At 41.2% G+C, this 25,254-nt stretch overlaps 1 protein-coding gene across 2 annotated transcripts in view; it reads left to right on the top strand.

Annotated features, from left to right (window-relative positions):
• The window catches only part of LOC107563913 (netrin receptor UNC5D-like), a 230,785-nt gene that overhangs the window by 175,517 nt on the left and 30,014 nt on the right, over positions 1-25,254 (top strand). For both annotated transcript variants that reach the window (XM_016248895.1, XM_016248894.1), the window contains exons 4-9: positions 1-104; positions 7,756-7,936; positions 10,032-10,199; positions 15,339-15,503; positions 17,028-17,063; positions 19,815-20,003. In XM_016248895.1, the coding sequence (XP_016104381.1) occupies positions 1-104; positions 7,756-7,936; positions 10,032-10,199; positions 15,339-15,503; positions 17,028-17,063; positions 19,815-20,003 (843 nt within the window). The remainder of the gene's footprint in view (positions 105-7,755; positions 7,937-10,031; positions 10,200-15,338; positions 15,504-17,027; positions 17,064-19,814; positions 20,004-25,254) is intronic.

Below are 25,254 nucleotides of genomic sequence, written 5' to 3'. Positions count from 1 at the left end.
ACCTAAGGAAAAATTTCGAACAGGAGCCGCAGGGTATGGAAGTGCCGATCAACGGCATGATCGTTCTCCACTGCCGCCCACCCGAGGGAGTGCCTGCAGCTGAGGTGAGTGCGCCATATCACCCTCTACCTGTCTGGACGTGTGAGTGTTCATTCTATTGAACAGAATTTAAAAGGGACAAATCAATCAGTCGAGGTTGACATTCAGTGCACTGTTTGTATCTTGCCTTATAGGCATTTGATGAGCATGCTTTCCCTCGAATTAGGGATGAGTGGGGTTGTTTTTGTGAGCGAGCACCGGTGTGTGCATTCTGGAACGGTGATATATTCAAAAGTGCATTTGCATGCTCGGCACAGGATTTGCAGTGCATTTACATGTTTCTGTTGATTTTCCAGGTTTTTTTTTTTAACTAAGCACCTTCTCATTACATTAACTTAGGGGATGCTTTGTGTTTCTTTTAAGAACTTTCTCCTTTCCTTCTATATTTTTTCCTTATATATGTCCTGAATAATATGTGCTTTTCGAAACAAGAACTGCCCCATGTTGCTCAGTTCCAGCAAGAGATAAAAGATTTAGCTCAAATGGACAGTTTCTGTTACTGTAGGCCCCTCGTCTTCCACTTGCTGGGTATCTCGCAAGGCCTTTTGTTTTATATGCATGAATGCCAGTTCAGAGAAGAACACAGACTTTGAATAATGCAGAGAAAATCCCATCCTAACCCTCTGTACTGCTGTCCACTGTCCTAAGAAAACTCATTCTCCTGGGAATAGGGTGAAGCAGCAGTTTGTCTGTCTGTCTGTCTGTCTGTCTATCTATCTATCTATCTATCTATCTATCTATCTATCTATCTATCTATCTATCTATCTATCTATCTATCTATCTATCTATCTATCTATCTATCGTATCTATCTATCTATCTATCTATCTTCTTGTCTGTTTTTGTTGTAACTTTGGAAACTGCATTCTAGTTTGCAGCAAGAAGTGATACTGAATTTTGTGAACATCAAAGAAGTGTTCTGAGAAACCACTCTCAGGTTCATCTCAGTGACTCCAAGTGTATAATATCGAACCTCCTACAGAGTTTTGTGACGGGCTTAGGAGGATATCCATGTGCTTAGTGGAAATCAAACTGGCAATTGCTTCTCATAAACCCAGTGTCATATTATTATCATCCCCCACATTCTAGTGAGATGATAAGTGATACCGCTGCGTCTGTCTCTCTGAGGCTGCTGACAGATTCCTTGTTTTTTGTTTTTGTTTTTTATGCCACTCCGTGTTCTTTGTAGTAGTTTCAGAACAAGCAATACTTAAACTAGGCCACCACATTTCAACATCAGCTTTGAAAAAAAAAACATATCAACTCGTGCCATCTGTCATGTTGGAAACGGATCCAAAATGGCTGTATGGTGAGCTGCCGTCTGTGATCTGGAGGGAAGAAGCTGTGCACCATCACTAAAGCTAATCAATAGTTACTAGAGCCAACATGGCGCTGCTGCTGAAAAGGATAGTCAGGCTTAGGCAATGTTTGAGACCGAGCCAAGATCCGGGTCCAGAGGTCTCTGTGCCAGAAGGGTTTGTCGCTGGAGATAACAGGTTGGCAGTTAAATGCTCCCTCTGTAATAATTGCTGCTCAAAGTCTAAAGGTCAAGCCGAAGAACTCTGCCACTGGTAGACATATGAGCCAAGATGGCTCCCCCCATTGGCTGGCTGATACCATCTTTGGAAGGGACACAAGTCTGGCTGAGACTGGAAATTGATCAAGGGCTCGGACAGTGTTGGCAGGTCATGGCTGACACGCCACCTCTGCGCTTCACACGGGTTAATTATTTTGCTCTTGATTCTGGCAGTGAAACGTGAAAGCTTGATTAAATCGCTTGTATTTGAGTTTTTTTTTTTCTTTTCTTTTTTCTAAAGACATTTGCGAAAGGTCACAGGCTCGTAACAATTTTGTCATTGTTTATTCTGGCATATGTCATCCTTGTCGTTTGTTTGTTCCCCGCTTGAATGGAAACCTGTTTAGAAAATATCATTTCCCTGGAGCTATAAGATCATCCCTGTTGAATAATGAACGTAACATAATTAAAACAATTACACCAACAAGGAAATGAAAGTACGATATTAACTGTCAAAGTAAAGTTTATGCAGATTACTCACAGCTAAGATGAGAGAAAAAGGCTCTCAATAACTTTGAAAGACCAGACCGATCATTAAGCTCATATTAACTTCACAATCCTCATCCAGCGATGCAATTAATCATGCAGTCTGATGAAGCAAAGTCATTTAAAGTGCTTAAAATGTAATTATTCAGCAATAAACATGGCACGGCCTGTGCTGTCAAGAGTAGGATGAGAAGGAAGGACACATCTAGCCTTTCTACCCTCACATCCGAAATAGCGCAGTTGGATTTAGAAAGTTCATTTCTTTAATGTGATTCGGTGAAAGTCACCGTAACGTTCGTAAGGGGCCGCAGACTTGATTGAAGCAAAGTGATGCAAAGGGACTTTAATGAAACTGGAACTTAATTGAGTAGGATGGAACAAACCCAGACAAGACCTCCTTTTGTAATTGCCTTCTTGTCACTTTCACTCTCCGTCTAAATGAATGTAAATCTAAAGGGTGGTTTTTGCCCAGAATGACGATGTTATGAGGTGTTGTACCCGTTTCAGGGCTAATTGGATTGACCTGTTAGGGATGTGCCATATTCAGTGTTGAGAATGAGCCTGTTTTTTTAGACATAGCAACCCGGAAAGTTTGTCCATGTTGTTGGCCTCTGGAACATCTCAACTTAACAACATGATTAACTCCATTATGAAAATCCTTAATGGCGGCAAATGTCAGCAGTGTTTATTTTTACACTTACACTTACAAAAATTCGTCTTAGTCAAGCTTTAGTATGTAGACTAGAATACTAGTATTACCTAGTATGTAACTTATTTCAAGTTTATCTCTGCATTCACATCATTGTCTGTGCAAAAGCTGGTATATTATGGGTTTGTTGTGGATGTTGCTGATTTATTTCATAATGTGGGTGTTTCGTCAATTTTGGGTTCTTTTATATGTTGTAGTTGTTTTTAATCAAAACTAACAAATATATATTATGTTTTTTTCTGTTTTGGCATGAAAATATTTCACCAAGCCTTCATATATGAAAATCTATAATAGAAATATGACTTTAATATGAAATTATGATCCAAAAAGAGAAATAATCATAAATCTTTTTATAACCATTTATTTTATTTTTCAACCATATTTATTGTTAGACATTTTTTTGAAAGTTTTTTTTTGTTTGTTTACAAAATGATTGGTTACCAAGGAGACAACACTGTAGATGAAGAGCTTGAGATGAAATATGAAATGTGTCATGTAAATAAACACATCAAAGCAAATTGACATTATTTTCCAGTAATGCATGTATATTCACCCTTGGACATTGTCAAAGGCCTCTCTCATCTTTTTAAGTGGGAGAACTTGCACAGTTGGTGGCTGACTAAATACTTTTTTGCCCCACTGTAAGAGTGTGAAAAATTATCCGGAAGAGAGTTTATTTTCTGAAAGTACACAATGTCAAAAGTGGCCATATATGAAGAAGCACCTATACAGTATATAGGATGCATTTTAGTGAGTTAATTAAAACACTGGCGAAGTGTTTCAGTTGACAAGTGTTCAGCTTAAGCAGAATTTTTTTCTGTTTCTATGAAGTTCTCAATAGATTAACGTCCATCTTTAGAATGTGCTCTCAGATTTTATCTTTCAGATCCCCAGACAGTCCCGATGTCCTGTGGGCTTTCAAAGCTGTAGTGTCCTTGGAAACTCCCTCAGGCCTGTATAACCAATGTAATGGTGGACTGTGCCTTCAAAGGATGTTTGGAAAGAGGTTCAGTTAGCATGACATCAGAATTGATCTGTATTGTCCTTTGAGGGTCTTAGTTGGTGGGCGTGGCATTGTGGCGATCCATGTTCATGGGGCTTTAATTGGAACAAATGTGCTAATTAAGCAAATTAATTTCCTCTGTTCTCTGGCTGGAGGCTTATCACACCCATTTGAATCTGTCCCTCAATATTCATCTCCTCTCTCATCTCTCCATCTCCCAACAACCCAACGCATCCCCCCCAGAGGCCCACAGCAGACCCAGAAACAGCCTGTGATTTGAATACAAAACACACACACACACACACACACACACACTTGAGAGGGAATTTCTCCTCAACAGACTCTTATAAGTGAGATGGAGGCACTGATAGAGGAAAAGCTTTAGATTAGGTCTCAGATAGGGAAATCATTAGAATGAAAATGAAAGCGTTTAGATAACAAATAATACGGATCCTTTTGAGAGGGTGTTTGGTTTAAAATACAGACTCTTTTTGGTGCGTTTGATCAGGTAACACAGGGTTAAATGCACATGATACTCTGAGGGAATTTCCTGGGTAGAAAGGTATGTAAATTAATATTACTACTCAAAAATTTTTTTTTTTTTGATAATTATGCTCCTGTACACAGATGATCTTCTCCTGATATCTTCTAATAATCTTGATAATTAACTACTCAGTATAATCTTTTTTTTTCATTAACTGAACAGTTGTCAGTTGAGTAAACAAAAGGAACAAATCATGCTGCCATCTACAGACTATGTTCAATGTTCAACTATGAACAATAAAACATTTAAAATTTAATGAAAAGCCCCGTTTCATGTTCTCACTTCAATTTATATATGGCCTTGATGTCTTTCAGTCTTTGGCTTGTTTTGAGGTGCTTCAATAACTTCATATTTTAGCTTAATTTGAAAGTCACTCTTTTCATCTGTTGCATTATTCACAAACAGTTTTTTTCCTCCCTATTGCAGATACATTCATCGGAAACAAAGACATCGTTCTAATTGGTTAGTTTACCAATTAAAGGGATATGAGACTCTTAATAAACAGCAGCATTTATTTTTATACTTTTTTTATTTAAAATTTTTTTTATAGATTAAAAAAAAACAATTATTTAATAAATGTTATTAATTTTATATTGTATAAAATTATGTAAATGTGCCAATGTAATAAATTAACACTTTGAAAACTGTAAACAATTATCTGTTTAAACATTTATCAATCATATAATTATTTATCTGCACAAAAATTTAGGGTAATGAAGTAACTTTTTAGTAGGTATCTGCTTTTATGAATTAATTTCATGTTATTAATTTCATGTTCATGAGGATAGTTCTCTGGCATTGTGTGTGTGTGTGTGTGTGTGTGTGTGTGTGTGTGTATCTAATATTGTATTTTTGATCAAATAACTGTAGCCTTGTAAACATAAGAGACTTTCAAAAAATAATCTTACCAACCCCATATATAAATATACTTCTGTTTCTGACAGGTCTGTGATGTTTTCCAGCTAGAGTGAATAAGCATTATGGAGTCAAAAGAGCAACATGACTGGATTAGCTTTTGAGGTCCAACCATAAACACAGAAGGGAGGGAAAGGAAGGAGAGTGGGAGAGAGTGAGAGAAAGAGAGGACAGATGCAGTCATTGGCGTTCTGGGAGCTCTAGACTGGAACGGAGAAAAGAGTGAAATTAAAAGCATATGATGAAAGATTTCTCTCCGGCCATCACGAAGATGAGAAAGAGAGAGAGAAATTTCTCACACATGACAATCTGATGGCTGATATATTGATTTTCCTCCCTTCATTATTCTTTAAGGCCTTAGAGACGGAGTTGAGCAATTTTACTCACCCCACATGCATGTTTTCTGCCGTGGTATTCAAGCGCAGAGGGTGAAAACTTTACACATAAACATAGATTCCCAAGGGGTGTGCTGTGTTTTTAATCTGCAAACGCGCAGTGACATAAATCAACCCGCGTCCCCGTGCCCTGACGACTGCCGCCCCTCTGGACCAACTTAGAACTAGTGGCTTGCAAACGATTGCAATTTGCACAACCAGCCATGCGAGGAGGCCCTGTCGTCACGCCATTGCTACGTTTGTAAATCCTAATGAATCAGACCGTCAAACATCAGAGCTGAATGAATAACACTAGACTGGACTTGACCTTACAGTCACCTCAAACTGACATGATGTCTTAGGATGAGCTGTGACCCAATCAAGGTGACGAGTTTGAACGCGACCATGCAGAGGACCTGAGAAAGCAACTGTCTGCTTTTAATTGCTATTTATCCGTCTGTGATAGGTCACACAGAGGTCATTGTGAAATGCTTGCTGTTGCATTGATACGGCTTGTGTCTTATTTGACAATGTATCTTGGATTTAATTGGCTGAGCTGATGTGGGGGCGATGTTTGCTTCAAATAGGCTGTCAGGAAGTGCTGTTTTGTGAAGTCGAGAAAAGCTTGGCAAAAAAAAAACATTAACTCAACTAGGCATGGCAAAAAAAAAACATTAACTCAACTAGGCATGGGCCGATTACCGGTTTCAAGGTATACCGCGATTTGAAAATTTCACAGTTTCAAACCCGCTAATATTTTCCGTTATACCGTTCCTGCGGTATGCGCTGTTTTTCATGTCTCCTCAAAGACTGAAAGTGTTGGAATCCCTCAGGTTGAGTGCTGTGTAGAGAGTAACATGACCCTCCTCCTCCTGTTGGTGCGAGCGTGCGGTCAGTCATGTGTGTGTTTGACGGGCGAACTTAAGGAGCTTCCCCTGGAACTTACGCGATCGGCAACCGCCCGTTTTTTGTCTCATTGCAAGCAACTCGTCTCTGTTCTGGACTTGCACAAACTGCGTTGCAATGCAATCATTTTCCAAAATGTCATTTATGTGAAAATATGAAGTCTATAAACACCCGTTAACACAGGCCAGAGATGCTGAAGACAGACGCACAAAGAAAAATACTGTAGCAGGCAGATCACTCACTGTTCATGATGCACAAACTATTGGAAGAAAATCCTCAATATTGATTTGGGTGTTTATATGAATGTGTTTCTGAGGGGAACTGACTGCCTTCAGAAAAGTTTAGATGGTATTTTCTTTTAATCTCGTCTCTGTATAGTTCATATTAAAGCAGTGTTTCAGCGCAGCGCTGCTTTGTTTACAGCGGTAATCAAGGAAACGCCGTATCTGGTGTTCCAGAAGCGCCTCCTGCTGTCAGAGAGTGAATTTGCGTCTCATTCAGAGCTTCTGCTGTTTGCTTCGTTCAGGCATGTAGTATAATTTCACAAAGCTAGTCAGAACATTCTGTTTTTGCTTCAAATTGGGTTATTATTAAATCAAATTATGTATATGAAATGATATAACTAAATGATATGAAATTATATAAATTATATGTATATAAATTATATAACTAAAGTTAAATAACTGTAATTACAGATTTAGGTTAAATAAAGATGTCAGTCTTTATTTTCTTCTTTTTAGAAAACAAATCAAAGAAAAATAAACATTATACTGTTCCTAATATTCTGTATGTTGCTCAAAAACAAAATATATTGTGTTCAACGGAAAAAAGGTTTTTGTTTTTTTACCCAGTCATTTAAAAATAACACATTTTAGAGCTGTAACGACAATCCCGTGAAACTGTGATATTTTTGCTTAAGGTTATCATACGGTCAAAATCTCATACTGGCCCATGCCTAAACTCAACCTCTACAGCATCCTCATGAAAATTGTAGATTGGTTCCAGAAGAGGGGGCTGCTTTTTGCTTGTGGTCTTGCAGTTGCATTGCTGCTTGCTGGTTGAACTGATGGTAAACTTTCATTAAAACATCTGGATTTACTCACAAAGGCTGATTTTAAGCTGTCAAATCTGCCTCTTTTTTCCAGGTTGAGTGGCTGAAGAATGAAGAGCTGGTGAGTTCTATTGAAGACATTAATATCGACACTCGGGCTGACCACAACTTGATCATCAATGAAGCAAGGCTGTCTGACTCTGGAAACTACACCTGCCTGGCCAGCAACATTGTTGCTAGGAGACGTAGTGCCACGGCAACAGTCATTGTGTTTGGTATGGAAACATGTTTTGAATATCATTATCATTAAAATATAATTTTGGTTACTATTTAGTACACTTTGCTCTAAAAGTTTTTTTTTCTGTGGCTCTGCAGTTTATATGAATCACCCACAACTGATTTGTTCAAAAACATTGATTCATTAAGGAACAAAACAAATTACTATATTAATGGATGAATCACTAAATCATTCATAATCAGTTTGTTCAGAAACACTGATTTATTCAGGAACAAAACAAGCGACTGTCTTTGTAAGCATGTGATTATTATTGTTATTATTTACTAAAACAATTTGTTTTAAAAACACTGAACAAAAACAAATCAGTTAAATGAATGAATCACTGGCTCACTCATTAAGGCTTGTAACCATCTACCCATGTAATGATTTAAACTCTAAAAAGAGTGACTGAAAAAAAATCCCTCATGCTTAGACTGACAGTCTGTCGGGAATGTGCAAACACAAACAAGCGCTGTGACACAAACAGTGAAAAATCCCAGTGATGCCGAATGTTTGAATAAGCAAAAGTATGAATGGGGTATGAGAGCTACAGATTCCTTAAATGCTATGGAAGGAAGCAATATTTTTCTCATCCTTTTGAGTGCAAGTGCCAGAAAAGTTACTGCAGATCACAATATGTGAAAGTTTGGCACGTTGCAGAATGGCGCTGCCCATCCTTTTAGTCCCCTACACCGACCTTCACTCTAACAGTTTACAAAAAATTATCACCAATAAATCACCATCCCGCCACGACCCATGACACAGCACCCACATTTTTCAAATCTCGAATAATTCGTCAAGCGAGACGTAATGTAGAAATACGCCGTTTCATCATTTCTCCAGACCTGTGTCTGCGTGAGGCCATCACTTAGACCCCCGGTTTGAGTTCGATTATCTATTTTTGTCAACACATATAATGAGTTAATGATTCTAACGCTCCCTGTGTGGCCAGCATTGCCACGGTTCAGGCTCCATTAGCCTAATTGACATGGTCTCCTAGTGTTTTATCCTCAATGTTTTGATGGTAAGGTAATATGGCGCACTCTCTCTCCATCTGCATGGCTTCTGAGAGTCAGTCACAGATGAAGGCTAAAGCTGGCAGTTTCAGAGGCTTGATTAAACGCACGGAAAAGCTTTGACATCCGCTGTCAGAAGCAGGCAGCGCTGATTGAGCTAGCTGACTGATCCGCAATTAACGTTTAGTAGCTAGCGTAGCATCTACAATATAACATGACTCCCAGCACTGCTTAAGAGAAGGGAAATTAGCAAATGTTATATTTGGCTTACATCTAATTTAGGAGTGTGTTGTACCCCCAATTGTGCAAATTCTGTGAAATTAATAAACAGAATATGATATGTTGTTGCAGTAGTTTAAAACAAAACCCTTTTATCATAATGAAACTGCCACTACTGGTTATTCTCAAATTTATCTGTCCTTCATTTGTCCGCTTCATGTATTAATTCATGAGAATCTATCTTAGTCATTTCTCATTAAGTCCTCAACGTGGCTGTTAGCGTGTGTCCGAGACATGTTTATGTAGTCCTGGTCAATATGGAATGGCATCTAATGTAATATCTTGTATAATCCAGTTTCAATCGCTTCCTTGCACCAACTAAAAGATCAAGTCATAAGTCGATGAGTATTTCATAGAGCTGTGTGTGCTGCTTTTTGTCCTGTAGCATGCAAGTACACATAGATTGCAGAGACGTCTGCGAAGTTGCACACATCTGGAAAGCATCGATTCCATTTTGAGTCTCTTATTTGTGTGTAAACATTTTGTATGCATCCAATTCACACACAAAAGATAATCATAGATAATCACTGGCTTGTGAGCGGTAAGAGTGTGAGAGATTGATATTATGTCTATTTATTTTATTTAGAGATGTTGGAGTTGGAGTCCAGTTTTTGGTTCCAGAACCTGCATTACATGTAGTTGTATGGGAAGTGAAACTCTCCAAATTGAATCATGTGGTGTGGATAAACAGTGTGTTCCAGTAGGCTGTACAGTATTGCAGATTTGAAACTCCTTTCAAAGAACGCAGTAAAGAACGAGGCCAATGTTAATCCACTCTTTTTTTTCTCTCTGTTTCAGTGAATGGAGGATGGTCATCCTGGACGGACTGGTCAGAGTGTAATGTCCGCTGTGGGAGAGGAGTTCAGAAGCGGACACGGACCTGCACTAACCCCGCTCCACTTAATGGAGGGGCTTTCTGTGAAGGAATGTCCGTTCAGAAGAGCACCTGCACGTCTCCGTGCCCAGGTTAGAGACTCAACAGTTAGCCTGTGAGTTGTGAGCTTGCAGTCTGAGCTAAATGTGATGAGAGAGAAAGACCTGGGTATCTCAGAAACAAATCTGTTATCCTCAATGTATACAACTCAGTTAATCTAGTCTAATTTGTGAATAATATTATGAGTCTTATGTTCAGGGTTGGTACTTTTTTAAATAAATATAAGAGACTTTCAAAAATATAATATGTTCATCAAGATCAAAAATACAATAAAAACACTAATATTGTAAAATATAAAAATTTTACATTACTGTTATATTTTAATATGTAATGTATTCCTGTGATGGCAAAGCTGAATTTTCAGCATCATTACTCCAGTCTTCAGCGTCACATCCTTCAGAAATCATTCTAATATGCTGATACTCAAGTGGCATTATTATGTATACTGAAAACAGTTGTGCCGCTTAATATTTTTTGTAGAAACGGTGAAACTTTTTTTCAGGATTCTTTAATGAATTGAAAGTTCAGTAGAACAGCATTATTTGAAATCGAAACCTTTTGTAACATTATTTATTAATATTAAATGTCTCTACTGTAACTTTTGTTCAGTTTAATGCATCCTTATGTAATGTGGGGTTTTGTTTAATGTTCATGTTTTTATATTTTTTATTTTGTAATTGTTTCCTGATGTTAGTGTCATGCTTCCCTTGCCTCATGTTTCTCTGCCTTGTGTATGTGTCATGTTCTGATTGGTAGTCTTAGTCATGTGTCTTGTTCCCCATTGCTTTGTTCATGTCATGTGACCCTCCTTGTCTGCTATAAGTAGCCTTCATGTTCCCATTGTATTGATGTTGTAACCTGCTGTCGGTGAGTCTGTCAGTCATGTTAAGTCAAGTCTCGGATTATTGTTTGGATCACTCTGTAAATAAGCTGCACTTGGGTTCTTCACTACACTCGCCTTCAGTGGATTGATTCGTTACAAACAATATGTAACTGTATTGATGAGTGCATATTAATTTGGTCTAGAATTTAAAAAACAGCAATAATAATAATATTATAAATAAATAGTAAAAAATTGTAAATGTGTTGTGTGTATATATATATATATATATATATACACATACACACACATTATATATATATATATATATATATATGTTGTGATAAGAAATAATATATAACTTTTCAAAGGTATAAATTAAAAGGATTCACGTTTTTTTCCTTAGAAAAAGTACAAATATTCAGTTTCAAAAATTCCTGTTCAAAAGTTTAGGGCCAGCAAGATTGATTTTATTTGTATTTTTATTAAAGTTGATACTTTTATTCAGCAAGGTGTAACGAATCAATCCACTGAAGGCGAGTGTAGTGAAGAACCCAAGTGCAGTTTATTTACAGAGTGAGCCAAACAATCCGACACTTGACATGAACAGACTAGACTCACCGACAGCAGGTTACAACATCAATACACGACAAGGGCACAATGGGAACATGAAGGCTACTTATAGCAGACAAGGAGGGTCACATGACATGAACAAACCAATGAGGAACAAGACACATACACAAGGCAGAGAGACATGAGGCAAGGGAAGCATGACACTAACATCAGGAATCAATTACAAAATAAAAGACATGAAAACATGAACATGAAACAAAACCCCACATTACATACCCCCCCCCCCTCTAAGGGCGCCTCCAGATGCCCAAACAAAACCCAAAAAGTCCAGGAGGGTGGTGGAGTGGAGGCGGAACTGGGGAAGGGATGGAGGGCCAGGCCCATGAAGCGGAAAAGGCAGAGCAAGGAGCCATGGCGGCGCAGGCAGAGAGGGGGGCCATGGCGGAGCAGGCAGAACAGGCGGCCATGACGGGGCAGGCAGAGCAGGGAGCCATGACGGGGCCCAGGCCACAGCCATAATAGCGGGAGGAGGAATGGCCACCGACTCCAGGGGGCCAACCAACGGCGGCGGAGCAGGTGGTGGAGGAGCCCGATGCGGAGACGGAGAGCCAACAAGCCAGGGGGATGCCGAGGATCCGGGCGACCAAGGTGGAAACGGAGATCCGGAGATCCGTGGCGGAGCAAATGATGACCAAGGTGGAGCTGGCGGGAGGAAAGAGCCCAAAGGTACCGGTGGGACGGAGCGACGAGGCGGAGCCAGAGGAGTGGAGTCCAGAGGCGATGGTGGGTCGACGCCCGACCAAGGTGGAGCCGGAGGGACGAGGGAGCCCGGTGGAGCTGATAGATTGATGGTTGACGGTGGAGGCGAGGGAGCTAGGAGCCGAGGTGGAGCCACTGAGTCTACGGGCTGAGGCTCCAACCCCGGCGACGCTGGAGGATGGCAGTCCCGCAGGGCTTGCACCACAATGATGGTGGGCTGAGGGCGAGCAGAGGGGCTGCCAGCGGTGGAGGAGGCTGGAGCGGGTGGGAGGGCGGGCATTTCCGAGGAGCAGCCACTGGGGCAGATTCATGGACAGGAAAGGCCTCAGGGACAGACTCATAGGCAGGAGAGGTCACTGGGGCAGATTCATAGTCAGGAGAGGCCTCAGACGCAAACTCGTGGACAGCAGAGGACTCTGGAGTGCAGTGTGCAGCCCACACGCTCAAAATGGCAACCGCCATTACCGGAAGGGCAGCAGAGTGTTGCAGGACCTCTAAGACAGTGGGGCTTGAGAGCGCTGACGTTACCGGGATGCCTGCAGCTCGCACCGACATCAGAGGTGGGTCCATCACACTAGCAATCAGTCTTTTAGTCTTGGTCCAAGCTCCGCGTCCGACTCAGGCGTGGCGGCCATCTTGGCCGGGGACTCAGGCGTGGCGGCCATCTTGGCCGGGGACTCAGGCGTGGCGGCCAGCTTGGCCGGGGACTCAGGCGTGGCGGCCATCTTGGCCGGGGACTCAGGCGTGGCGGCCATCTTGGCCGGGGACTCAGGCGTGGCGGCCATCTTGGCCGGGGACTCAGGCGTGGCAGACTCTGAAATGGCGGCCATGTCATGATGAAACTCTGGAAGATCAGCTGAGACATGATGAGACTCTAGAAGGGCGGCCATTTTGTGAAGAGAGTCCTCTGTGGCGGCCATCTTGCAACGAAGCTCTTCAATGGTGGCCATATTGTGAAGAATCTCCTGAGTGACCGGCATGATGTGAGCAGGCTCTGGTTTGGCAGACGTGACGTGAGCAGGCCCTGGGGTAGAAGACATGACGTTAGCAGGCTGTGGCTTGGCAGACATGATGTGAGCCGGCTTTGGCGTAGCAGGCATGACGTTAGCAGGCTTTGGCGTAGCAGACATGACGTGAGCAGGCTTTGGCGTAGCAGACATGATGTGAGCAGGCTTTAGCGTAGCAGACATGATGTGAGCAGGCTGTGGCTTGGCAGGCATGACGTGAGCAAACTTTTGGGAAGTGTCATGTTCCTTCTCCATGACACCCACGGTGAAAACAGATCCACTCAACTGCAGAGCAAAGTCTATGTATTTTTCAAGAGTCCATTGAGAGGTATTGCGTGGCATTAAACGAGATAAATTTTGTCCCAAACCATAATGAAAAATGTCTTTCAGGAAAGTGTCATGAAAGTCCACCAAATGACACAACTTACAAAAGTCTGCCACATAATCCTCTATAGGCCGGCTTCCTTGGCGAAGTCGAACGAGACGATCTGCTGGGTTCATTTTGGGGGTCGTGTATTCTGTAACGAATCAATCCACTGAAGGCGAGTGTAGTGAAGAACACAAGTGCAGTTTATTTACAGAGTGATCCAAACATCCAAACAATAATCAGAGACTTGACATCAACAGACTCAACGTGGCATGAACAGACTAGACTCACCGACAGCAGGTTACAACATCAATACACGACAAGGGCACAATGGGAACATGAAGGCTACTTATAGCAAACAAGGAGGGTCACATGACATGAACAAACCAATGGGGAACAAGACACATGACTAAGACTACCAATCAGAACATGACACATACACAAGGCAGAGAGACATGAGGCAAGATAAGCATGACACTAACATCAGGAAACAATTACAAAATAAAACACATGAAAACATGAACATGAAACAAAACCCAAACACAAAACCCCACATTACATTGTTACAGTAGCTCTCCTGGAAATTTGCCTACACAAAATGTGCTCTTTCCTCTCCAGCTCTTTCTTGAAAACCCAGTGCATTTTGCCAGCAGATTCAACAGTTCAGGACTGGTCAGTCAGGCAGCGTGAAAATGTCTCTTTGCTATGCCTTGTTAATTAAACATGCTTTCTGAACAAATTGATGGCTAATCCATCTCTCTGAGGAACGTAACAGTATGTGCTGCATTTGAATTGACCTCAGTGGCATAAGCCTCTTGAGTTTTACAGTTGATATGTGTCTGCGTTCTGTTAATGTGACACTGTCATTCTCACAGATTTCCTGTTTACTGTCTAAAGCGTAATACAATGCTCTTCGTAGCGAACAAAAGAGATGGAGCAAGACAGATAAATGGGTATGAAAGGAATTCAGAAAGACAGACAACTGAAAAAAAAACATGTGAATGTGACAGAGATTTGACTGTAAGAGAAAACCGGGATAACGAAATTCCATAAGTCTAGGGAATCAAGACGGACATATGAAAGGAGAAAGACTGAGGAGCAGAAAGAGAAACCTGATGGAGCGGGGGAAAATCTGTCACCGGGTCCTTGGGTACTCTTACACTGGCTACATTTATGGTTTCATTGGAAGCACCAATCACATGGGAACCACTAGTCATGTTGGGGTAAAGTTATCTGAGGAGGGCACAACAAAAAAAATTACTTAATCTCGCTCTCCACCCCAGCTCAATCCCAGTTCCCAACTCAACAGAAACACACAAACACGGCATTTGCATTTAGATTAGCCGCACAGGAAACACCAGCAGCCCATGGAATCGTTAGGGTAAAGGGGAAAGCCTGATGGAACAAGACAAAAGTAAATTGTCTTTTGCTTTTGTCAGAGACAAACCTTGAGAGGGAAAGTCCTGGAATTATAGGAACACCACCCACAGAAAGAGGAATCGAAATGAGTGACCATTCTGAGAGAGCGTTTATATCAAATACATAAGATTGTTCTGAGAGGAAATGTGAATTCCAGTTTTTTAGTTGCAAACTCTCCATATTTTTTATGCACTCTAATGAAAATGTGTGTCTTTGTGTGTGACAGAGGATGGTGGCTGGGCCAAGTGGACTATGTGGTCTGTGTGTAGTTCTGAATGTGAGAGGCAGCGCACTAGAGAGTGTACAGACCCGGAGCCAAAACACGGAGGCAGACTGTGTGATGGAGCTGCCCTGGACACGGACAACTGCACCGGAGACCTTTGTATTCAAGGTGGGAAATAGTCACTCACTGTATAAACGCTGTCATCATCATCACTATCATCTCCATCTTTGGCATCACTGCTTTCATCACCAGAGTGTAGGCCAATCAGAACTGAATTGAGAATCATTTTTTTTTTATTTAGTTTAAATTTGAAATTTGAAAGTGAATTGGATGCAGAGTTGTAATTCAGATTTTAAATTAAGAAAGTAGAACTGAACTGAAATTCAGAGAAATTCATGACAAGTGACACAGTAAGTGTCATTCTTAACCAGAAAAAGGTGTGTCAGCACAAACTGTGCATTTTGACTTGAGGTTTGAAGGTTTAAAATGTACAGACAAAAAGATTTGTCTGAAATATCGGATATAGAAAGTTGTAGCAATGTGTACTATTATAAAACCAAATGTTGTATATGTATTAAACAGTATAAGTATTGATACATTTAAATGTATTAATTTTTTATTTATTTAAAATGTAGTTTTAATTTATATTATAAATATTGTTTATATTTATTTAAAAAATATAAGTTTATACATTTTAATAATAAATTAAAGAAATTAATAATAGCTTGTATACTGTATATACAGTAAAAAGTATGTACCATCATTGTCATCACCATCATTACTACCAGGCTAACATAAATAAAAAACTTAAAGTTTCAGTGAAAATGCTTATGGATGGTGTAATTCTTTCTACTTTACATGACACTGTGTGTGGTTGTAAAATGTATAAAGAGGCTCAATATACTCCTGATTTTCTGTTATACAGCTCATCCAACTTCCTCAGTGCAACACAGATGCAGAGCAGTAAAAAATCATCTCACTTTTGTTTAGATCAGTGGAGACAAGTGCTCTGTGGAAGGCTGTCAGTGCCTGAATGAAACCAGTCAGTCAAGCCCTCAGACGAGCAGCACTTGACAGGCCGTTTTGTAATTCCTTGGGAGAGGCAGAAATCTTCTGTTTTAATCCTCCTCGCTCATCATCCTGACAGTTCTTTAATCAATCTTTCCTGCCTCCATCCCCTGAGGGGGAAGGGTGTACACCTCGCCATCCTCTGCAGATGAGTCTAAAGCCCAACGGTGATAGACATCCCTATCAGAGACCAATTTCCTACTCCTAATGCGGACACACTCAACCACACACACTAATGCACCTGTAACGTTCTTTCTCCGTGAGAGTGGTAATTTTTTGTAAAAGATTTGACAGTGTTTCCAGATTACATGCCTGTCATTGACCATCATACATATGTAGATCTGTGTTTAGACAGCTTGATTCAGTGCCGTCTTTTATTTACCTACTACATAATTCTCAAAATTCGTTTTTTTTTTTTAAAAAGCATGGAGGATTTCTAGGTTTTCTTCTCGCTTTCTGCAATGGTGTAGCTTTGATCAGCTCATGCATCGTCACACCAGATGGGCTTTTTTATATCTTCAACAGATTTTTACAACTTGCAAATATGCCTTAGAGCGCTGTTTGTGCATCTGAAAATTGCAGCGTTTGTGCATCTCACAGCATGTTATACGTGTCTTTTTGCAGACAGGAAGCTGCTCCATGATGTGAAGGTTCCACAAGGTGAGTCACTGCCGCTTCACCTTTCATCTGTGTTTCTTTTATTTTTCACTTTTATTTTTTTTAAACTTCAGTTTCATAAATTCATTTACGTGCATTGCATTGCATTACTTTTGAATATGCTCAAAGGCATATGAAGCATGATGTAATAACGGCACATTACATCACAATCATCCATCTTCATATGATCGCTCTGTTCACGGTGTCTGTATAATTAACCCCTTTTACTGTTATCATCATTCTGAGTCACGCTCGACAAACAACCTTATTGCAACCTTTACATAAGCTCATTTCCACACTGACATTGTTTAACATTGGGTTTCCAGTGAATCATCATCATCCAGGACACCATTTGAAACAACCTGGAAAACCAATTAAGTTGATGACATTTTAAAGACAGCTTTCAGAGTGCTGACTCAATGACTGAAACAGTGCCACATTAACTTGACAATGACGCACAGCAAAGATTAAACGTCTTTGACAGGTTTTGCTTGAGAATGTCAGTGCCCCCATCATGATTATAACATAGTCAAACATAGCTCAGTAAATGTAACCTTTTACTATTTGTTTATTTTTTCAAAAGTTTGGGGTCAGTAAGATTTATTAAATGTTTTCGAAAGAAGTCTCTTATGTATGGAAGTCTGTTTCTGCCATGGAATAAAAAATAAATGAAAAATATAATTGCGATTTTTTTCTTGCAATTTTGAGAAGAAGAAAAAATTATAATAGCGAGATATAAACTCGTGAATTCTAACATCATTAAACATAGGTCGGTAAATGTAACCTTTTACTATTTGTTTATTTATTAAAAAGTTTGGGGTACGGCTCTGTCTTTACATTTATTTTGAAAGATGAAGCTAGCGATTGTGGTAAGGGGCGTTACATTTCCGACGAGTGCTTGCGGTGTTCGGCCAGTCACAAATCACTGGGTCAGCTGGCCATTCAGAGCAGACTGCGCTTGTCGGAACGAGGGACTTTGTAGAAAACGAAGCATATTAGAGAGGCGGGGCATAGAGGACCTACAATAATGTACAGTATTTGAAAAATAATGTGTTTTTTGAACATTAAAGCATGTCAACATATTCTGTTACACCAAATACACAAAATAATGATCTTTTAAAAAGCATCATATGACCCCTTTAATAAATGTTTTCGAAAGAAGTCTCTTATGTGTGGAAGTCTGTTTCTGCCATGGAATAAAAAATGTAAAAATATATAATTTTTTCTTGCAATTCTGGGAAGAAGAAAAAATCATAATTGCGAGATATAAACTCGTGAATTCTAACTTTTTTCTAACAATTTTGAGTTATCTCGCAATTATGACTTTTTTCTTAGAATTTGTTTGTATGTTTGCTTCCATCACAGAATAAAACACAAAAAGAGAGAAATAAATTCATAATTGTGAGATTAAAAGTTGCAATTATTATTATTATTTTTTTTGCAGAAACAGGCTTTCATACTTATGCTCACATTTATTTGATGAAACATACAGTAAAAACAGTAATAATATGAAATATCTTTACAGTTGAAAAGTTGTGCTGCTTAATGTTTTTGGGGGATCGATGATGCATTTTTTTAGGATTCTTCAAAAGATCAGCATTATATATATCTATAATTGTAACAATGTAAAAGTCTTTACTTTCACTTTTGATCACTTTAATGCATCCTTGGTGAATAATTTCAGCAAGCATTAATTTCTTTAAAAAAAAAAAAGTGTGTGTGCCCACAAGAAGACCACACTTCTTGTTTCAAAGCATAAAAAAGACACACACACACACACACACAAAAAGAACATGTTCTGTTTTTTTTTTTTTTTTTTTCTGTCCTGAACTCTGAAGTCACAGAGAAGGGGAGTTCCAGAGAAAGGGAACAAGGGGGTTACACAGCAAAGGAGAAAGAAAACAAAAAGAAAAGGCAGCGAATTGAGCAAATACCTAAACACGAGTGCAAAAGAGATTCCTTAGCCTGCCAAACTTTTCCAGAGCTCCCAATTAACCTGCTCTGTTTGCTGTTAGTGCAGCTCCACGTGTTTCTGGCTAGTGTTTTCATAGCCGCATGCTTTGTCTGATGTTCCCTACCCTTCTAGAGGCTTTTGAATGCTCAGAAACGACATGCTAGCGTTTCTTTGTTCTGTCTGTTGTTCAGAGTGTCCTGGTTGAATTGTTTGCGTGAAGGAGTCGGCAGATAGGGCCTAATCACTGCAAATGAGATAATATAATGAGCTGTGTTGTCACGAAATCCCTGTGGAAGGTTCGCAGTTGTTGCTTTGCCAGATTCCCTGCATGTGTCCGTATTGAGAGTCAGGTGTGCGGTTGAGGGCTGATTGTAATCGCCCATCGCTAGAGAACTTTCATTAGTGCTGGAGGTGTCTGGGAAAGTGGGAGCATTAGAGAGAAAGCGAGACTTCTGTGATGGAGGTTTTTTATGGTTATGTAATTTATTTGTGGCTGTATTGTATCTGTATGACATTTCAAAATGTCTCACTTTCAACATTTGATATGTTATCTATATTCTGTTGTGAATAAAATATAAGTTTATGAGATTTGTAAATTATGCCATTCCTTTTTTACTCACAATTTGTACAGTGTCCCAACTTTTTTGGAATTGGGTTTATACATCAAAATGAAATCCCTGAGCTATTTGATGGAAATTTGAGCAAATAAGCAAATACCTTTATATAATAATTTTCAAGGAACTACAGTCATTGCTTAGTCATTGTGTATTTCTCTTCAAAATCATTTTCTTTTTTTCTAGCTGATATGGACAGCAATAATGATGTAGCACTCTACTCTGGTCTGGCTGCGGGTGTAGTTACCGTCGTCGTGCTGGTCATTGCTGTAACGCTGTACAGGCGGAACCAGAGCGAGTATGGCGTTGATGTCATCGACTCGTCCGCGCTGACCGGAGGATTTCAGTCCTTCAGCTTCAAAAGTGCCAGGCAAGGTGAGTCAAAACAACAATGTCAAATTGATCCAAGTGCATTTATGACTCACGCCATAATTACAGTGCGTGCAAGGCAGAACTGTGAGAAAAAAAGAACATTTATTCTACTTTTCTTTCCCCACAGTTTCCTACAGTGTCAATTCAGCTTGAACTGTTTAACCTGCAAACTCCATTCAAATGTTAAAGATGTTTTGAATTAAGTTTATTTTTCTTACCCCATAAGCAATTTGTTTCTTGTTTTAAACCTCACAATATATATATATATTTGATTTATGCTTAAAACACCTCAAAACAAGGGGATACGATTTTCTTTTTACACCATTTTGCTTGTAAGTTGATCTTGTTCTATTTTTTTTATCTGATCTGGTTCTATTTATGTTTTGTTTTCATTTTATATTTCACGCAGCTGGTTCTAATAATCGAAAGATTGTTGATGCATTTGTCTTGATAGTTCATTTGGATCTCCAGTTGCCTCCAATTATGAACTACAGAGACAAATGCAAGTGTCAGTTCCATCGTAATTTATAGTTTTATAAGGGCTACACATCAAGGTTTGACTTGGTTACCATGATCCAGATTTTTGTTGTTGTCTATATATTTTAGATTGCTGGGAAATTGCAAAATCACATAAATCAGGGTTTTAAACTATTATAAAAGTATAAAAACTATATGTGAACCTGGACCACAAAACCAGTCATAAGGGTCAAATTGACATTGAAGATTTATACATAATATGAAAGCTGAATAAATAAGCTTTCCATTGATGTATGGTTTGTTAGGATAGGACAGTATTTGGGCGAGATACAACTATTTGAAAATCTGGAATCTGAGGGAGCAAAAAAAATCTAAATATTGAGAAAATCGCCTTTAAAGTTCTCCAAATGAAGTTCTTAGCAATGCATATTACTAATCAAAAATTAAGTTTTGATATATTTACGGTAAGAAATTTACAAAATATCTGCATGGAACATGATCTTTACTTAATATCCTAATGATTTTTGGCATAAAATAAAAATTTATAATTTTGACCCATACAGTGTATTTTTGGCTATTGCTACAAATATATCCGTGCGACTTAATACTGGTTTTGTGGTCCAGGGTCACATTTAATATAAAATTATAATATTTTCTAAGAAATCTAAAATTAATTGGAAGTTGGCACATAGTTATCACTTAGTTAATGGATCTCCTACGGATGACAATCAACATTTTCTGAGGGATATGTACTTCTTTTCACTGACGGTCTGCTAAAAGAGTAATATAATTCATTTTCCAAGAGTAATATAATTAAGTAATATAATTCATTTTTAAAGAGCCCTTTGCTTCCCATTTACCTGGCTGAAAAAAACATACCTTGCCAAAAAGTTTTTTTTTACCTTTCTGAACTTCTTGTAAAACATTCCCTCACTTTACTCTGTTTTTTGTCTTGTTGCGTCTCTGCTCTAAACCAGAGCTAGAGGGTGTTAGTTGATTTACTTTCAATGTCTCTCTTCTCCTCTTCTTTGGCCCATCTGACGCCCCCAGAAAAGAGATTGATGTTGATGGAGGGGTGCAGAGAGCCGAGCACTAGTTCTCTCTTGCTTGTCTGTTCAGTAATAGGGCCTGTTCGCAGAGCTATCACTCTCCTCGGCCCCCTAAACACCACCATCACTACAGACACACAAACACACACACACACACACGTATTACCAAATGTCTCGACAGGAAGTTTCAAAGTGCTCATTGAGGAGCTAAACACAGTGAGGTGATAGATGCCACAGTGTACCCATCAAATGCTTAAAAACGTCAATGAAATGATGGATGGATAAAAGGATAGATGGATGCAGAGTGCGTAAGAACAATCCAAAAAGTGAGGGAAGATACATTATAAACCATATCAGTCTGGCTCATGAATATTAATTAGGTGACATAACATTAGTAGTCATTAATGATTTGCTGAAAAGCAATAATGGATGGATGGATAGTTAGATTTAATGAATTGAAATGTGCCAGTTGATGCAGTTCACTTTAAATACATTTGCCTAGAGATCTGATAACTATGGAAATCTTGACTCATTCAACTGATGCATTTATGACTCCAAAAACCTGTTGAAATATCGTTGCAATAACCGTGTTGCCTAGGTGACAGATTTTTGACAGCGCTGCCAATACACGTACAGCAGAGAACGACTTTGATAGACACTCGTATCAAGCAAGACAACTGTTGTCATGGAGATCAGAACCTTTAGCCTTGTGTGACAACTCTCACACATTTAGATTTTGAATAGATCTGCCAAAGGAGAGGTTTCAAGTGTGAGCTGCAGTCTATCCTCCCGGGCCTTAGTCCAATCTGAGAAAGAGAAAATGAGTCCCTCTCACACCTCTTTTCACCACCTCTCAGGGAAGTGCTTTCATTCAGCCATCGCTTTTTGATGAATAAAACAGATTGAGGGGTGTCTGTGTGAGTGTGATGTGTTTGCGTGATCTGTCAGAACTCTCAGCAGAGCTCATAATGAAACAAGTGGGATCACTTCTCACTGCTGTAACAGCTGCTTCTAATAATCGAAAGATTGTTGTTGCATTTGTCTTGATAGTTCATTTTGATAACTGGAGGCATTTGGTTCCATCATAATTCATCATTTTAAGAAAAGTTTTTGTCTCAATTTTATGCTAAGAGTTTTATAAGGGCTGCACACTAAGGTTTGGCTGGTTACCATGATTAATTTACACCCGCCTTGTAGATGCTGCCCACAATCTGGAAAGCATCTGTCTCCTTTGAATGCTATTAAAAAATAATATCTTGCAATCATTAGTTAATTACCCTCATTGTGTTCACCTGTCTGCCCCTCGTTATCTGCCCTATAAGTTCCTGTCTTTGGTATTCTAGCGTTGTCGGTTATTATGAATGTTACCCTGAGTGTGTGTCTCTCTCTGCCTTGTTGTCTCTACATTAAAGATCCTTATTTTGTATCCTTGTCGTCCTCATCATCCTGCCTGCCTCCACACACCTGGTCCGTGACAGAATAACCGACCCTAAAGTAAAGTATAGCGGCGTCTTTCCCTTCGTTTGTTTTTTCCGGTTTTTGTCAGTTTTGTTTTTTTGTTTTTTATGGATTACCCCACCTGTCTCATGGCCTGGCCAGCCAGCTTTTCGGGTGAGGCAGCCTTCGGCAGCGGGTTCTTGCTGCAATGTTCCCGCTACCTGGAGATGCAAACACACCTGTTTGTGACTGAGCGGGCCAAAGTGTCATTCATTATCTCCTTGCTGTCTGGACGAGCCTTGCAGTGGGCCGAAGCCTTGTGGCTTGCACAGAGCCCAGGGATTCACTCGCTGGAGGGTTTTCCTCCACCGTCACCCATCGATCCATCAGCTCCACCGTGCTCCCTCGTCCCTCCGGCTCCGCCTTGGTCGGGCGTCGACCCGCCATCGCCTCGTTGCTCTGTCCTACCGGCTCCGTTGGGCTCCTTCCTCCTGTCAGCTCCACCTTGGTCCTCAGTCACTCCGGCTCAGCCGCGGATCTCTGGATCTCCGCCTCCGCCTTGGTCGCCAGAGCCCTCGGCTCCACCCTGGCCCCCCGGATCCTCGGCATCCCCCTGGCTCGTTGGCTCTCCGTCTCCGCCTCGGGCTCCTCCTCCACCTGCTCCGCCGCCGTTGGTCGGCCCCCTGGAGTCGGTGGACATTCCTCCTCCATGGCTTCTCCCTCAGTCGGCTCCCCCGTGGGCCGCTATTATAGCTGTGGCCAGGGTCCCACCTGGCTCCTCCTGCTCCGGTTCCCTCCTGTCGTCTCCCTGGCTCCTGCCTCCAACGTCACCTCCCTGGAACCTGTTAGCCATCCTCCTCCTGGAAGTCCGTCCTCCGCCGAAACCTCTGCCTGCCAGCCCTTTGCCTTCCCCTGTCACCATCTCACATCCACTGCCTTGTCCCCCTCCGCCCCTCCCTCTGTTTCTATGGTGCGAGGACGCACCTTCCGGGAGGGGGGAGTAATGTAACACCCCTGTGGAATGTTTGTTGTGGTTTCTTCCCCTTGTGTTGGTTTAGCCCGTCTAATCATTAATTACCCTCATTGTGTTCACCTGTCTTCCCCTCGTTATCTGCCCTATAAGTTCCTGTCTCTGGTATTCTAGCGTTGTCGGTTATTATGAATGTTACCCGGAGTGTGTCTCTCTCTCTGCCTTGTTGTCTCTACATTAAAGATCCTTGTCGTCCTCGTCATCCTGCCTGCCTCCACACACCTGGTCCGTGACAGTGTGTGTGTGTGTGTATGTATGTATATATATATTGTAGCGGGGTGAATGAAACCACAGACACAGAACTGCGGGAAGTCCCCCAGGAGGGTGCTTTATTCACACGTGGTGCTCGTCGTGCGCAGGTGAGGTGTCTTGGCAGCGGGGTCACACGGTGCTCGGGGGGGTAGTGCGTCACTCGGTGCTCGTGGAGGGCTGCTGATCACTCGTCCGGAGGGTCGCTGGTCTCTACACAGGAGGAGAAGAAACAAAACAGACATTAGTTTCCGCCTGGAGCTCCTCTTCCACCTTCCCCCTGTGTGCCTTCTCTCCTGGCTTTAAGGCCTGCGGGAATGAGCTCCAGCTGCGCCAATCATCCCGCACAGGTGGCGGTAGTTTGTGATTGGGGTGGGAGCGGCGGCCCGCGGCCAATCTTGTATCCCAGGTACTGGGCTTCCGTAAGGCCTAAGTGGCACTTCCTGGGGTTGGCTGTGAGGCCAGCCCGCCGTAGTTCCATCAACACCCTCCGCAGACGCTCCAGGTGTGTTTCCCAGCACTCCGAGTGAATTATGACATCGTCCAGGTAAGCCGCGGCGTAGGCCTGGTGAGGCCGGAGCAGGATATCCATCAGCCGTTGGAACGTGGCAGGTGCCCCGTGCAAGCCGAAGGGAAGGACCCGGTACTGCCAGTGGCCACTGGGGGTGCTGAAGGCTGTCTTCTCCTGGGAGCTTTGGGTCAAGGGCACCTGCCAATAGCCTTTAGTGAGGTCTAAGGTGCTAATGTACCGGGCTTTGCCTAGCCGGTCGAGGAGCTCGTCCACTTGGGGCATGGGATATCCGTCGAAGGCCGAGACTTCATTGAGCTTCTGGAAGTCATTACAGAAGCGGAGGGTGTTGTCCGGCTTTGGTACCAGGACAATCGGGCTGGCCCAGGGGCTGCGGGAGGGTTCAATGACCCCGAGTTGAAGCATCTTCTTTATCTCCTCCTCTATCGCCGGCCGGCGAGCTTCTGGTATCCGGTAGGGCCGCTGCCGCACCACGACTCCCGG

The sequence above is a fragment of the Sinocyclocheilus grahami genome, unplaced genomic scaffold (assembly GCF_001515645.1).
Source record: "Sinocyclocheilus grahami isolate Dianchi unplaced genomic scaffold, SAMN03320097.WGS_v1.1 scaffold897.1, whole genome shotgun sequence".
NCBI classification, from domain to species: Eukaryota; Metazoa; Chordata; class Actinopteri; order Cypriniformes; family Cyprinidae; genus Sinocyclocheilus; species Sinocyclocheilus grahami.
The sequence above is the reverse complement of the archived record's forward strand: the minus strand, read 5'-3'. Positions and strand labels throughout refer to the sequence as shown.